At 38.4% G+C, this 15,891-nt stretch overlaps 2 protein-coding genes across 2 annotated transcripts; one reads left to right on the top strand and one right to left on the bottom strand.

Annotated features, from left to right (window-relative positions):
* The first annotated feature begins 3,669 nt into the window (after positions 1–3,669).
* LOC125751422 (myoblast determination protein 1 homolog) lies at positions 3,670–5,755 on the top strand. Its single transcript, XM_049030193.1, has 3 exons — positions 3,670–4,371; positions 4,582–4,660; positions 4,893–5,755. The coding sequence occupies exons 1-3, from the start codon at positions 3,865–3,867 to the stop codon at positions 5,114–5,116; spliced, it is 810 nt and encodes a 269-aa protein (XP_048886150.1). The 5' UTR covers positions 3,670–3,864; the 3' UTR covers positions 5,117–5,755.
* A 1,197-nt stretch (positions 5,756–6,952) lies between these two features.
* LOC125704136 (troponin T, fast skeletal muscle isoforms-like) lies at positions 6,953–13,608 on the bottom strand (the record flags this gene model as incomplete). The annotated part of the gene is made up of 11 exons (XM_048969474.1): positions 6,953–7,310; positions 8,282–8,322; positions 9,726–9,816; positions 10,247–10,359; positions 10,572–10,685; positions 10,786–10,863; positions 10,956–11,072; positions 11,195–11,240; positions 11,396–11,414; positions 12,264–12,281; positions 13,386–13,608. Coding segments are annotated over 11 exons (897 nt in total), but the record flags the coding sequence as incomplete, so codon positions are not given.
* Between the last annotated feature and the right edge of the window lie 2,283 nt (positions 13,609–15,891).

Raw genomic sequence — 15,891 nt, 5'->3', positions numbered from 1 at the left:
GCTCTGCGGCAGGTGTCAGGAGCGACACCCTGCCTGTCAGCCGGCTCTGCATTGCACCCCCTCTCAGCTCCTTTTCTTCCCTTTCAGACTTGTGACTATTTTCCCCTCTGTATTCTTCTACCAAATGTGGGCTCCTTCAGAACAGTACTCAACAAGTACTCAACAAGAGCTTCATTTCAGTATTGCCTTATTTATGAAATACATACGTATGTCCATTTGGCTTTCTGAAAATGCCTTATATTCGTTCAATATGTATGTGTGCTAATCCAAACAGTAAATCATATTGCTGCAGCTGAATATATGCAACACACCAATGGGGTAAAAAAGTCACTTACTCTTAAATTAAATATGGGAATGACTTGACTAAGACTAATTGCCCCTGGACTATTGCACAGACAAGCCCTCCACACATACAAACCCCCAATAAATATTGCCGATGGGGCATGTACAGTACAGACCTGTATTGGTATGAGTGTTAGGTCATATGTCCAGTTGTAGATACTATACAGTGGTTCTAGCATCCTAGAAGCAGCCTGCTTAGATTCAGCCTAGAGTTTACAGAGAATGGAGTAGTAAACTGAAAACACCCAATAACTGGCATTTCTGTGGCCAAAACACCTTGGTAATGAGAGAAGCCAGAGTAGAATGACGTATTAAAATAACAAATGAATAGTACAATAGCAGTATGCAGTGTGGCCTCTCTGAGTTCTAAACTTATCTATGCTTCAAGAAAGTTTAAGAGGTGGAAGTGGGACCTATTTGGTCCCTAATAAACGACCACTGAGCATAAGCATGCTGTTTGCTGACTCCTGCCTCATATATTCTTGGTATATAAAGCAGAGGCTATAGGGATGTCAGGTAGAAGCAGCTCTGAGCTACCTGGGGGATCCAGTGAAGCCATGAGCACAACCAGGTAAGTGCAGTGAGAGAGAGAGGACACAGCACAGCTGTGACCTGACCTGACCAACATGCCTCTTGGGCCAGGACGTGACCCCGCCCCCCCAGCTCACAAACCAACCACAGTCTCATGTCTGTCACACAGTTTCTTTTAGAAGTTGTAATCAAACCTGCTTCCTCGGCGAAGTGAATTAATTTAAACTTTTTATATGAATGTGAATGTGCCACCATAATATCTCACAGCCTTGTACTTTTGTTCTAGTCTATGGCATTTCCGGAATTTCCCAGAAGCAATAATATCTAATGGTAAACTGATAGTATTTAGGATATTAAATAAGAATAATTGTGAGATACCTTTGGTCAAGATGACTGTGTCTGCATGTTATCCCCATGTGACAGTAAAAGACATGAAATTTCATCCATCCATTGGGGGGGCTGGTAGCAGCCGTGTCACCTATGCTGCGGGTCCCGGGTATGATTCTCTCCTTCACCCAGGGAGGTGCTGACCTCCACAGAGGGCAGCAGGGTCAGAGACCACCGCACACACCCTGCCAAGTGTCAGTGTGGAGGGTGACCCCCCCCCCCCACACACACACACACAAACACAGACACACATATATACAGTGCTGTCCTAAAGCCATCAAAAAACATGTTTAAAGCTATTTATCTGGGTCGGACGTATATATTTGCTGAAAAAGAACCAAAAACAGTTTAACATTGGAACATATAAAGATGAACAATAAACATAATAAATGGTGACAAGAATTTCTTCTGTTTTCTGAAAAGTTACTAATATCCACTCCAGACATCACCCATATTTGTTGAGTATTACCCTAACTTCATTAACATAATCGTTGTAATATTTAAGTAAATATAAAGAATTATATATTTTTCACAAGATTGTGTATAAAATTATGTATAAAATACAATCATGTAAAGTGTAAGTTTTGCTTTGCTTTATTTACTATACTATTACTATACTATACAAAATTGTAGACCTTGTATTGTGATTCTGTATAAACAAGCTGAATTAATAAAGTTTCAACTACTTAATGTACACTTGTTGGTCTATGTTATTTTAAATAATTGCAATTATTATAGTAATTAATTTTAAAAATGTAACAAAGCATTGGTGTTCCTTTAGAGAAAGCTAATTCTTCAACAGCAAAGTATAATTCAGCTTTAGTTACAATATATTATTATACCACCCATCCCTCCCGTGAATTTTAATAATAAAAAAAAACATCTTTTTTAAATCTGATTGACTGCTGATAATTAATGACACAATGCAATCATGCACAAAAAGTGAATAGATAGGTTCCATTGTGTCTATGTCCAAAGTATTGTCACTGAAACATGATGTATTGAAAGTTTTGCTACTTCAAAACTATTTCAAAATCATTACTGTAAACTCGTATCCCAGTTTCACAATATTTTAGTTACCCCTACAACATCAAATACAGTAAATGTCTTACGTGATTTAGTTAATTTTAAATGACAAAAATCGCAATATTGTTTTCAGGCTCGACATTGTGGTAAAAATGTACTTTTTAATATGAATTATTGTCAAGATCTTTTGCCGATATTTGTGATGCGTTTCACATATATTCTTACTGTTTCTTTGTTTTAAACGTTTTGATCGCCAGTAATAATAAATTGGAATTTCATCAAAAAAATGTTTATTATCGTATTTGGTCTAGGTTTTTACTTTGTGCTTATCCTACACGTTCTCCGATCTCGTTTAAGTTTCAAAAGTTACACCAACTCTATACCGCCATCTATTGTTTTCTAATTTCAGAAATTGACCCATTTTGTTATTCCTCAACAGTCCGCCGATAAACACGACTATTCGAACATAATTAATTGTGAACATAATTAATGATCGAACCTGGAAAGAGAACAGTATAGACTGCAAAGGATATAAAATTATAGTATCTGGGAAGATATTTTAATCTTTTTGTGACATACGTATCGTGTTTGGGAAATGCCTAGCGTTTTAATTTTTTGTTTGGAAATGTAATACTATCCTTTTCAAATACACGATTAAACAGAAAATAATGCTATATAAAAGTATAAAATCTATTAATTAATAATAATAATAATAATAATAATAATAACATTAATTAACCCATTCAGTGAAGGAGATAATTAGCGGGATATATATATATATATATATATATATATATATATATATATATATATATATATATATATAGTACAGACAATAATAAAACACTGTTGAATCCGCTATTGAATTTTTTTAGTTGTTTTAATTTGAGCGAACGATTAAAATAATTATACGTGGTTGTATTGCATTCTATTAAGTAAGAGTTGCCTTACATTTTATTTATAAGACAATAATTAATATGAAACCAATGAGCATGTCAATTAATTGGAAATTAGTTGTAGTTCATGCATGGCAAATCTCCATGTAAAAAATACGTTCAAAATAGCAATTATATTTTTAAAATAATAATAGTAATAATGATTTGTAATCTCGATAAAATATTGACCAAACGAGATATTTAATTTTCATTAGGCTTACATTAAAGATATCATTATTATTCCTGTGTATATAATTGAGTTGTAAATGTGCAATTAGGCGTTTTAGATACCCATAAGTAATAATTATTGCACGATTTAAGCAAAAAAGCTTTAAAATCTTCAGTAAAGAGGAGGACCCTCGCTACGGAGTGCGCCTATTGGTCTAGTTGGGGAGCTGTCCCAAATATAAGACACGCCCCGGAGTCTTGATCTGAAATATATGCAGCCTGGACCCCTACATCAGCAACAAGTACTGTGCCCAAAGAGGTCTGTAGTATCTGAAACAGAGGCACACGATCCTCATCGATTTCTCGTTGCAATTTTTTATGTTGATACGGTGAATGTGAATCCGGCATTTCGAGTAGTAAATAAATAAAATAAACAGTGCAACGAACTTAATTAAAGGAGTTCGAGAGCAACAGGATGGAGTTGTCGGATATCCCTTTTCCAATTCCATCCGCAGATGACTTTTATGATGACCCCTGCTTCAACACATCTGACATGCACTTCTTCGAGGACCTGGACCCCAGGCTGGTACACGTGGGACTGCTGAAACCGGATGATCACAGTCACAACGAAGACGAGCACATTCGAGCGCCGAGCGGACACCATCAGGCGGGCAGGTGTCTCCTCTGGGCGTGTAAGGCTTGCAAAAGGAAGACCACCAATGCCGACCGCAGGAAAGCTGCCACCATGCGGGAGAGAAGGCGGCTCAGCAAAGTTAACGACGCCTTCGAGACCCTGAAAAGATGCACGTCTACGAACCCCAACCAGAGGCTACCGAAGGTAGAGATCCTCAGAAACGCCATCAGCTACATCGAGTCCCTGCAGGCCCTACTCAGGGGACAGGAAGAGAACTATTATCCTGTCCTTGAAAACTACAGCGACTCTGATGCATCCAGTCCTCGATCGAACTGTTCAGACGGAATGGTGAGAAATGGCAGCATAAACCGTATTCCTTTACATGCACGTTTTAAATTCTTGCTCAAATTGTTATTTATGTACAAGCCTGCGAATTACTGGATGTAACTTCCTTTAACCATTTACCAGTCATTTTTAACTGGCACTGTAAACATAACAGGCCTATGTTTTGAAAAATATGCCCTGATAAACTTAACCATGCCATTTTATTCTCTTCAGATCGACGTTAACGGCCCAACTTGCTCCGCGAGAAGAAATAGCAGCCACGATAGTGTATACTTCAATGAAACTCCTAATGGTATGTTTGCGTTCATATATAATGGAATGCTGTGTCATATAGTTTTTTAAGTGCATGACACCCCCGTAAAAATAGGCCTATTCTTTTTCAGAGGAACCAACAAAATAACAAACATAAGATGGAATGTCTATTCAGTTGTAATCCATTAAGTGTCAAATTTGCCTGCGTCCTTTACCTGAAAAGTACCGATTAGCCAAAAAAATATTTTTTTCCCCCTGTAATATTCCTACAGATTCCAGGCATAACACGAGGTCAATCATTTCCAGCTTGGATTGTCTGTCGAGTATTGTCCAGCGGATTTCAACAGAGGCTCCCCCATGTCCCACAATCCAGGAGGGTCCCGAAAGCAGTCCCTGCTCCCCCCAAGCAGGATCGATACACGAACCGGGAGCCTCCTTCCCGTCTCCGACCAGCCGTCCCCATGCAGCCCATGACCCGGTCTACCAGGTGTTATGAAGGATCCCAACAGCAAAGTAGACGGACCGTCGAAGAAAACTTTACATTCTTGATTATAGACCAATTTCTTTAAACGAAGAAGACGAACATATGGCCTTGCTTGCCACCTTTCGTGGGAATAACTGGAACGGCTGATTACGGACTGGCGTGTTGTTTCTAAAAGCCAGAAGTACGATCATTAAACCATCACCAGCCTTCTTCATATTATAAAATAAAAGCTCACACACATACACATACTCACGCTAATATTCCGCTCAATTTGTAATTTAGGCCTATACAACCATGTGATTATCTCTGACGTTTATCCTATTCGACTCTGCTTGAGTGAGTGTTATCGTTAAGTATATCCAAATATATTTATGACTTACATTTATGGATATTTTTCAAGGTAATTTTGATGAACACTCATTTTCTGTGCCAGCAGGAGTGTGAATTATGTTTTGATTTTCGTGGACGGAGGAGTCATTCATAATCTTAAAAACGAGGACCATTTTGTATATTTGTATATAAAAGCTGGTTTGTTAAATCGTTTTACTATTTAATGTTGCTTGGTTTGGTGTGTCGGATATTCAAAATTATATTTATATATCAAAACTGAGGGAATGTCAGTGCGTTAATAAAGAATCCGATGGCTATTTATTTACAGAACTCCGCTTCATTGTTTAATTTACAATCAATTATAATTTATTAGCTATTATAATTATACATAAAACTATTAACAAAGAACTTCAACATAATATTACACTAATTTAAAGAGCGATGCATCAATTTAATGACACATGACTTAGGCTAAACATGCTTTTATTCAATAAAAACAGTTCCCAATGGATATTACGCATTGGTAATAATAAAGGTAATAAGGTATATAAATAATAATCACAATAATATTGTAAAACTTTTGAAAGCAGTCTCTGTATGAAGGATAGGCCCATATTAATATATGTTATAATAATCGACAAGCCTAATACAGCTGCTACGGTACAAATCAGCCTTATAACTGATTGGCAATCAGTAGTTTTAATTAGTAACGATATATAAAAACATTGCTTTAATATATGAATAATATACCGTTAAATAATTGCGGACAGTGAATCTATAGCGAATATGCTTAATACGTACATAGAACATTGTCAACAATAACCACAATTTTCTGTCTGCAATAACAATTTTATTATAACATACTTATTATATCACTAATAATACGACTATTTATCGATAAATAATTATCTGTTATTTTGCAAATGTTTGTCAGGTGTATGTTTTTGGTAAATATTCTTTACGTCATATTCTACAGCGAAAAGTATCATTGAATATTTAAATTTAAAAGTAGGCTTATGTCATTTGACAGGTTAAAACATTAGCATTTGTTTTTATATAATTAACTCTGAAATTCACAATGCTTTCAAATAAAATATACATCACCTTCAAGAAAGCCAATCTCATTGTTTATACTGAAAATGTTGTTTTTAATTTTTATAGTTGTATTTCTCCTTTAGATAATTGTATTTACATACTAGTCTTGTTAAAATATACGAATTAATTAAGTGCCATTAGCAAATGGCAAATTCGTTTACATAAACTTATCCAAACTAGCGGAGCTGTTTAAGCCTATGCAGCATATTATTTATTGAAACTTTGTATAATACCTTTGATTGCCGTTTATTGAATATGGATATTAAAGAAGATTTGTGCAAACTTAAACTAAAATATTCGTTTAGCGCTTCACCTATATACAGCGCTTAACTTTCATGTATATACAGATAGATAAAACATAGAAATTCAAAAGCTCCGGTGAGCGTGAATTTTCCTTAACAAGAGAACATTAAAACTTTAGAGTGAATGTGAGAAAAGTTATTTTATTGAGCTGCCAACAATAACAAGATCTACAAAAATTGAAGGCAGAAGAATCACGCTTTATTTACAAAACTATTGAAAGGCAAACAGCCCAGGATGGTGATATTATCTAGGCTACATAAAATAACTGTTTTCTGGACTTCACACACCACGCGCAGCTGTGAAGCATGGAGTGTCAGTCGGGTCTTGGTCAGCCTTTTAGTTGTGGCGTTCGAAGGTGCAGTAGTTCCCTCTACGGCAGCAGTCCGAGCTCAAGCCTTGGTGTGAGGAAATGCCGGAGCCCCTGTGCGCCGCCGAGACGCTCTACTTTCTGCGACGAGCTGCGGCTCCCTTCTTGCTGCTGTAATAGGAAAGAGTTCAAGCGAGTAGAATAAGTGAGAATTTTCGCTAAGAAACGTAAGACAATCGGTACAAAATAAAATAACATAACAAAACTCCTCGTTCAGTTAGTCTAAAATATATTTGCCCGCAGAACAAAAATGATCTCGTAGTATTATAATAGGGTGAATCTTAGTTTCATTACTTGTTTTTAAATTACAGATTAATTATTATCAGATGACATGCTGGTCGCTCACATCACACCATGCGTTACCTACTGTCGTCTCGAAATTACGAACCTGCGTCAAGCATCCTATAAGGTTCATCACAGAATAATGTATATCCATAAAATCTTTTTTAAAACTGTTGCACAAATAATCATCCTCATGCACGTATCAAAACATAACTCTTTGGATTCTAGGCCGAACAATTTCGACGTGTTAAACAAGCTACTTAGAAATTGTAGAAACCTGCTGATCGTACTTTACTGCGGTAAATGTGCACCAGGATCATAGAAGTCACCCTCTAATAGAACGAGCAAAGGACGAGACTCCACAACATACAACTTACGAGCTTAGTTGCTGAATGCTGCAGGAGACCAGGAGTTCATTCTCTCTGGGTCAGTAATGGTTCTCTGGAAGCATCTAATTTACTATTTTCTAAATTATCTTACTAAAAAGAAATATCTATATAAGGATACAGCACGGTATGCTTGTGATGTATATTATGTGAAACCAGTTCAATGCCCACATAATTCTTAATTCTGAACAATCATACAAGAGCAGGCATTTTTTAGAACATTTAGTAGATATGAGTGAGAGTTGACACATCGTACCTCAATTGCTAGTATGTGTATGGTGTGTTAGCACTTAATGGGGGAGTGGGCAAACGCATTTCTCAGGAACGGGCCTCTGGCCGCCTGGAGTAGGAAATGCACCAGATTTCCATGCTGCTATCTGTGGGGAGGGGGTAGAATGCTGCAGAGCCACTTACTGCTTCTGAAGCTCATCAATGCGGTTTCTGAGAGTGGTGACCTGAAAATGACACATGAGCGCGTTTAAAGCGAGGCAGGGCCATTACCTTGTGGGAGCCCCATGCTCACCTTTGAGAAGACCTCATTGCCACGGAGACTGCCTGTAGATGTCTGAGATTGAGGAAAACCAAAGGTACACACACCACACCACAAAAAGGGTTTTTTTTTTCTTTCAGGCCGAAAGATACATTTTCTTCGTGGGAGGAGCTTTGTGCGCATTATTAATCCTTGAGTCATGTGCAGTTGTGTGTTTGCAATGGTTTTCCAGCTCATCAGAGGTAGAAATCAGTACCAGTCAACAGGACCTTAAGACTCACAAGTGTTGATCATCCCGAAGCTTTGAGCACTGTCACAAAGAGCAAAGACCCGCTGTTTTGACCTGTAAGCCTGGGTGCAGTCACTTACCTGTGAGGACACTATAGTGTCAGGGGCAAAAGATCTTTTTTTTGGGTGCAGAAACACCAGTAGAAATGGACAGCAATATATAAAAACATTTTGATTAACCTGTAGTCAAGTAAATCCAATTAAAAGGAAAAAAAATATTATTTTTTAAGATGGCCCAATCTGCTTTATACATATGCAGATGACAGGTAAATTTTTTTGACTAATTATATTGGACAAACTCTTAACTTGTTGAAGAGACCAGCTTAATTTTGCAAGGTGAACATTCCTCTTTACTGGAATGTAAACCTTGCATCTTACATTGCGTAACGGTTTCAAGCTCCAATGCTGACCTTGTGCCCCGTTTCCATGGCGCACTCATGACGTCCCATGCAGGCAGACCATGCGCTGCCAGCTGAGCCCTGCCACTTTGCACCGTACACTGCATTACTTACTATTTACTCAGCTCCTCCACCCTCTTACGTAGTGTTGTAACCTGGATGAGATCAAAGCAGAGCTGAATTCATTTTGGAACTGGCTGCATCGTTTCCTGTGGAATGCGACTATACCCCAGCTTAAAGCCTTATGAGTACCATGTAAAACACCGCTTACTCAATGAAGGCTCATTCCGAATCACTGTACACCGGAAAAGGGCTATTTATATGTCCTCTTGGCAGGAGAACATCCAAGTGTTTTTAGTTCATAACTGTCACAGTTCTAGAAGAAGCCTGTGTGAAACCCGACCACTAAAAATCATAAAAGTCAGCAATTCAACCAACGAACAGCTGAAGACATCACTTTACAAATCAGAACTCTAAAAATGGGTAATGTCGCTTCATGTCATGAACATCTTGCATCTTCCCTCTGATCTCTTCATTCTTCAGAACAGAAGAACTGTTCCCTGTTATCTTCAAATTCAGATGATGCCAGAAATGAATTAGATGAGATTTCACTGATAAAATACATGACAAAGGGAGACAGCTAAGGTGAGCGGCGCAGCCATCCAGAAGAGTGAATGCTCACCTCATACTTTTGCTTCTTCAGCTTCTCGATATGATCGAACTTCTCAGACTCCAGGGTATGCATCCAGTCCCACAGTTCCTTCGCCTTCTCCCTGTAGGAGAACAACTGCTGTCACCAGCTGTCCATTGTAGACATCCCCTTCAGATTGAGTAGTGAGTAATACAATCAATGGTATAGCAGAGAGTTTGACATCGGGGATGACGCAACACAATAATTCAAATAAAAAAATTTATTTAGTGAGGGGGATGAATGAATCTAAATTAAAAACTTGGGGGGGGCATGTGTTCCGCAACCTCCCAGTGCCTGCACCACTGAGTGTAAGGCATTAGTTCACAAAGAGTCCTGTTACAAGCAAGTTACTTTGCAAAAATATTTCACTAATTTATCCAGTTGTGTAAAGTGATAAAATGGTAAGTTATTTTGGGCCAGTGTGTCTGCTAAGCTATTAAAGTTGCTTCCCAGGGATTATCTACATGCTCCACCAAGGGCATCGTAGACATTTGGAAAACCCAGCTGCTCACCTCAGCTTGTCTTCATTCAGATGGTCGATGTTGAGAGCCTTGCGTCTGTCAGCCAGGATCTTCTTCTTCTTCTCTCTCTCAGTCTGCTTCTTCCCTCCCCTTTTCTGGTCAGCCTGTAAATTCCACACCAAGAATAAGCAAGTATCAATTAACTTGTTGATTGATCATATTACATAGCTGATGCACGTCTAGGTTTACACCCCTAACAGCAAGCAGCTCACCGTGGAGCTGTGAGGAGGTGTGAGACACGAACAGCATGCATTAAGGCACAAAGAATCCATTTTTTAAGTGCAGCTTAGCTAGATGCTGTGAGTAGATAAAGCACCTTCTGCAGGTAGCTGCTGTACTGGGAGCCCATGTTGGCCAGAGCGGATTTCTTCTTAGCGTCTTCATCAGCTTTCTTCCTGATGTCTGCTTCCTCTCTCTTCAGCCTCTCCTCCTGCAAGGGCAATCCCGACGCAGGATGTTGGCGCTGGTGGGGTCTTGTGGGACCCCATATATCACTGGAGGAGTAAGGGCGGAGTGTTTCTCATGTGTACCTCACGTCTGGCCTGGCGTTCCTTGTCCTTCTCGGCCCGGATCCTCTGCTGCTCGGTCCTCTCTGCCCTACGCTTCTCCTGTAGGCACACATAGACTTGGTATCATTACACTTCCGTAGCACTTGGGCTTGGCGGGGGGCGGGGGGCTGCAGATAAACCCTGTCACTTACAATTCTTTCCTTGAGGGCAATGAGCTCCTCCTCCTCCTTTTTTCTGTGCTCAAAGTGAGCATCAATCAGGGCCTGAAGTTCAATAAGATCTTTGTTCTGCCTCTTCTTTTGGATGTCCTGTGAGTATTAGAGAAACACAGACATACAGACGGAGTCAGTTTCCCTTGACCTGTGAAAATGGCTTGTTTTTTGGTCAGGAGGACACAGCGCCATGTGACTGGCCACGCATGTTTACTCACATCAAAGTCTACTTTATCCCCTTCAGGAATCCTAGGTGCTGAAGGTCTGCGAAGATTGAAATCACATGCGATTTACTTCAAACTTATTTATTTCTGTTTTGCCTCATTATAGTTTAAAGCTGAGAGTAAAGTTTACTAAAGCATTTCCCAAAATGTACTTGGAGTGGAAAATATCCAAAGTAGATTTAGAAAGCTACTTACTTGAATTTTGGCTTCTCCTCTATTAAGTAATAATACAAAATAAAAAGGAACAAGGAGTTTCACAGTTAGACAAACGTAAGATATTAAGAAAGAAACAGGCTCATTTTTCATACAATCAGCTCACAACGAGAATCCTAAATATTAATGTAATTGCTAAGGTTAACCACGGCATTGCACTCCTTCTTTAGAAAGTGTTAGCTGGTGGTACTCAACCGTCAACCTGTAATTTCTGTTATGCATATTACTGACAAAAACCCCTCACATCACAAAAGGATTCCCATTATTACACATCATTAATTCATTTTTTATCAACAGAATCATAATCAAACAGTCACTTCAACCAAACAGAACTTCACTTTCATTTCAAAACTTCATTGTCTTCTAGGATGCGTTAATGTCTTATAAACGGCAAGATACAATAGGAAAACACCTCAAAAAGTATCCTGCATGACAGACACACGTTGTAATTTATGAGTATATAATGCGCGTTAGCTTACAACTGGACCTTCACACTCAGAAACAAAACGCCCCGACTGATAGCAATTTCCTTAAAGGACGTTATAGCTACCAACTTAATCACCTTCCCTGTTCACTTAAGGATGCTCATGCAGGAGATACAAGTCAAGCTAAGATGAGGAGCATGAGGAGTTATTATACAACAAAGTTAGGTCAGTATTTCATATTCTTTCACCCTTTTTTCAATTGTTTGCATCATCATCTCATTTTGGGGCACTTGAGCTGTGGTTTTTAGTCTCTTAGGTTTTGTTGTTGGCCAGGTCTATGTTTTCTGACTAAAAAGGCTTTATTGGGGGTGGGGGGATGCTGGTGTGTTAAAGGAATAACACATATGAGAAGCCCATCAACATACCTTCCTCTTCATAGGTCTCTGCAAGCAGCAAGCGTTGAAAGCAGAAGCAAAGTGGACACAGTTAGGGTCAACATTTCATGCTTCTGTGTTTGCGAACCTGGAATGTTTCTGCACACAAATGAGCATAGCTTGGCTCAGCGTCGGCCTAGATGGTGCATAAGTGCAGCATCATTAGCACAGGATCAGCCTTTCCATATATAAAGGCAGCATTAACTCTTCACCAGCTGATCTTCCGACATCATGCAAATACACATTGTGATGCGGACATTCAGCTGAATATTCACCAGTGAGGGATGAGAAGGACAAGATGGCAAAGGACATTTTATAAAGGCTAAGCAATTTTTGAGAACCCGGTAAAAGTTACTGGTAAAGAAAATACATCTTCTTTTAATTATACATCTACTTTCAATACATTTCTATTATCGAGAATTACAGGCAGTCAAGTTTAATATAAACAAGTCAATTATACATAAGCACATTGGAGTATGACAACCAGGTCCTATATGCCAAGTTAACAATATGGTTAATAATTTTTCAGTGTAGCAGCAGCAGAAAATGTCAGGTTCCTGGAGCCTGGAGTAGGCTAAGTGTGGGATATTGAGTACTGAGAGTACTGTGGCTAATATACAGCTGAAACAAATAAATGATGGAAAGTTAAAATTAAGCGCCTCCAGAACTTCTCAGTGCTAATTCAGTAAAGATGCAATTAGTGACGAGCAGTTAAAAAATGCACACTGTACATACAGTAGATATACATGTATATACAGTCAAAATGATGCCTTCCTATTAAATGGGCAGTAGTATGAAAATGTAAAATATGGAAGCAGTATAGCGTGTAAGCAGTATGGCATTGGGGCTCTTCAGTCGACCAGGTTCTCAGACTGAGCCGCCATTCTTGTTCATTACAATCTAAATGCACGAGCTTGTTAAGTAAGTGCTTATATCTTGCACATATATATACACATATCCAATGTATATACACATGTGAAATGTTCCGAGAGAGATTGTCTCTACTTTATAGCCAGATATGAAGAGGAGGTACCTTATCTTTACAGAACTTCTATAAAAACAGTAAGTGCACTGCTATGTTTGGAAGGATGAATGAATATACATGCAACATACCTTCCTGCACTTCTTCCACTGGCTGAGGCTCTGGCTCTGGTTCTGGGGCTACCTCTTGCACTGGTTCTGGTTCTGGAGCTACCTCTGGCTCTGGTTCTGGCTCTGGAGCCACCTCTGGTGCTACTTCTACTTCTACAACCTCTTCGGCTACGGCTATGCGACATGCACCGAGTGAACGGGGAGTGGAGGGGTCAGAGAGGTGGATAAGCGGTGAGAGAAAGAGTCATCAGATAAAAAAGCATTCTTCAGTTAGTAAGGTCAGTATGTCACGGAAGAGGAGGGCAGGAGAGAAGGATGCCACGAGCAGCGAGGACGGCCCAGAGGAAAGAGGTCTGCTGTCATATCTAAGACAGGATGCCAACAGTTCAGGCAAATCAATGTCTAGCATCTAATACAACGAGGTATACAATGAATGAATTGACATTCTAGAAACAGAGTCATGTTCTAAACTCTAGAGGTTATTATGCTTAGTTCACAGTCAGGGTCTCGTAATTTCCTCTGTATGACTGTGGGAGAGGGGCTCAGGACAGGAGTACCTGGCAGGACGTTCAATTAACGGACTCGCCTGCTGAAACCATGTTGTTCTTGAATACAGAACAAAATAGCCGCATGGAATGCTGGGACTTCAGCAAGGCCACTTCTTACAATGTTTTGGCTAATATGTATTAATCAAATAAAATGTTTTAAACACTGAAGGGTAAAATTAAGATTTTATTGGAGAAGTTTCAGGCTGAGGAAAACTCCAGGTTGGGGTTTTGACTCTTTTGATGATTAGGGGTGAAGGTGAGGATTGTTACAATTATTTTCACTTCCCTAACTTCCTTTCAGTTTCCAAAAAAGTGTGATTACAGTGAAACAGCTGATGTGTCTTCCACCATACAGCAAGTATAACCCAATCCATGCAAAATGTTACATATTGTGTCTTCTGTAGCAGATTGAATGGAGCGGAGTTCGCAAGACCAGACATGCAAGACATGGCCCACCTGGCTTCTTTGTCCTTTGACTGGGACAATAAAAAAGCTTAAAAATTTCTCACATAAAATTAATTTAGTAAGATCATTATAAAATACATATTCTAAAGACAGTATCAGCATGTCTTTATTGTAACAAATTCAAACAGCTTTATATAGTGTTAAGAGCAGACCATGATTTAACTATTACTAAACTAAATATCCCCAATGAAAGCAAGTAGTTATTCCCTGTATTTAAATTATGTGATGGGCACCTAAATGATATTGCAGGTGATATTTCTGTATACCATGGAACCTCAGTTTGACTGATCAATTTCTTATACGTTATTGGTGAGAGTAATCATTTGAAAACATTTTTGGATAATTAAACTGATATTTTGCTCCTGTTCACAAGAGGTAACACTAAAGCGAAGTCCCACAATGTAAACAAGGGATTACAGCAGACAAATAACATTTAGACACCTGGCTTAGTTTTAAACAACAAAATCTGGGGTGATTTAAGACGTAGATTAGTAAGCAATTAGAATGTCTTTACTTACCATCGGCCCTGTAAATCGAAACATGAATACAGTCAGTATTTGGATATATTAAAAGAACAGTATTTGATTTCACTTCATTTTAGAAAAAAAAAATTGCTAAATTCAACAACTTGAAACTATAATTAGAGCAAAAGGTTACACAATACTACTATTACATTACAGTGCAAGAATTTTAATTTACTGCTTCTATCTCTTTTAAATAATAAGTCCCGATATTAGAATTCAGGTAACATAATGAGCAGAGATAGATAAATCTGGTTCAGAAAGTAAAAATCCAGACCAAGATTTCAACCAATGAGTTGAACATTAAGAGTTAATGACACAAAGTACTCAACTGGTTGGTTGAGACAAAATCTTGGTCTGAATTTTTAACTTTCTGGACCTGAACTATCCACCCCTGATAATGATGCCAGTGAGGTGTCTTTATCAGTACTTACGCCTCTTCAGTGTCAGACATGGTGACAGTAGCTTTTTCACCTGTTAGGGAGTTAAAGGAGAAGCTATTGGAGCTGGTCAGTGAAAAGTAACATATCTTACATTTTTCCCCAAATGCAATGGTGCCTTAATTGATATCTAGAGCCATACAATAAATGCACGATTGTCTAAACCACAAATTATCTATATATTTATATGCACAAAACATGTCTGCCTTATTTTAAATTATTTGTAATTCAGTGGTCATTTACAGGATCATCTTTATGCTGGAGACGATTTTCCTGCACTGTTTTGAATTCTTCTCAGTTCATGAACTACGATTTATCAGTACAATTAGATCAGTTCTGCAAAAAGTGCAAAAATAAATTATCTCAACTACATTTCAAGCAAAACTTTTATTAGGTGTCTTTCACAGGTTTCTCTCCCAGATGTGCAATTTAAACACCTCCCGTGTCATAAAAACACAGAAAATTAGCATATAAAAAGTTATGCAAATAACATTTAATACGTCTCACCTGCAAGAAGAGACCTTTTATGCAAACATAAAATTAGAAGAACTTG

Source organism: Brienomyrus brachyistius, chromosome 11 (assembly GCF_023856365.1).
Source record: "Brienomyrus brachyistius isolate T26 chromosome 11, BBRACH_0.4, whole genome shotgun sequence".
In the NCBI taxonomy this organism is placed as follows: Eukaryota; Metazoa; Chordata; class Actinopteri; order Osteoglossiformes; family Mormyridae; genus Brienomyrus; species Brienomyrus brachyistius.
This window is presented reverse-complemented; position numbering and strand designations above follow the sequence as displayed.

Excerpts from the sequence above, each read along its gene's own strand:
- LOC125751422 (XM_049030193.1), top strand. The coding sequence starts at position 3,865 with ATGGAGTTGTCGGATATCCCTTTTCCAATTCCATCCGCAGATGACTTT. Across the intron at positions 4,372-4,581 it reads CGAACTGTTCAGACGGAATG|ATCGACGTTAACGGCCCAAC; the intron begins GTGAGAAATGGC and ends TATTCTCTTCAG. Across the intron at positions 4,661-4,892 it reads CTTCAATGAAACTCCTAATG|ATTCCAGGCATAACACGAGG; the intron begins GTATGTTTGCGT and ends ATATTCCTACAG.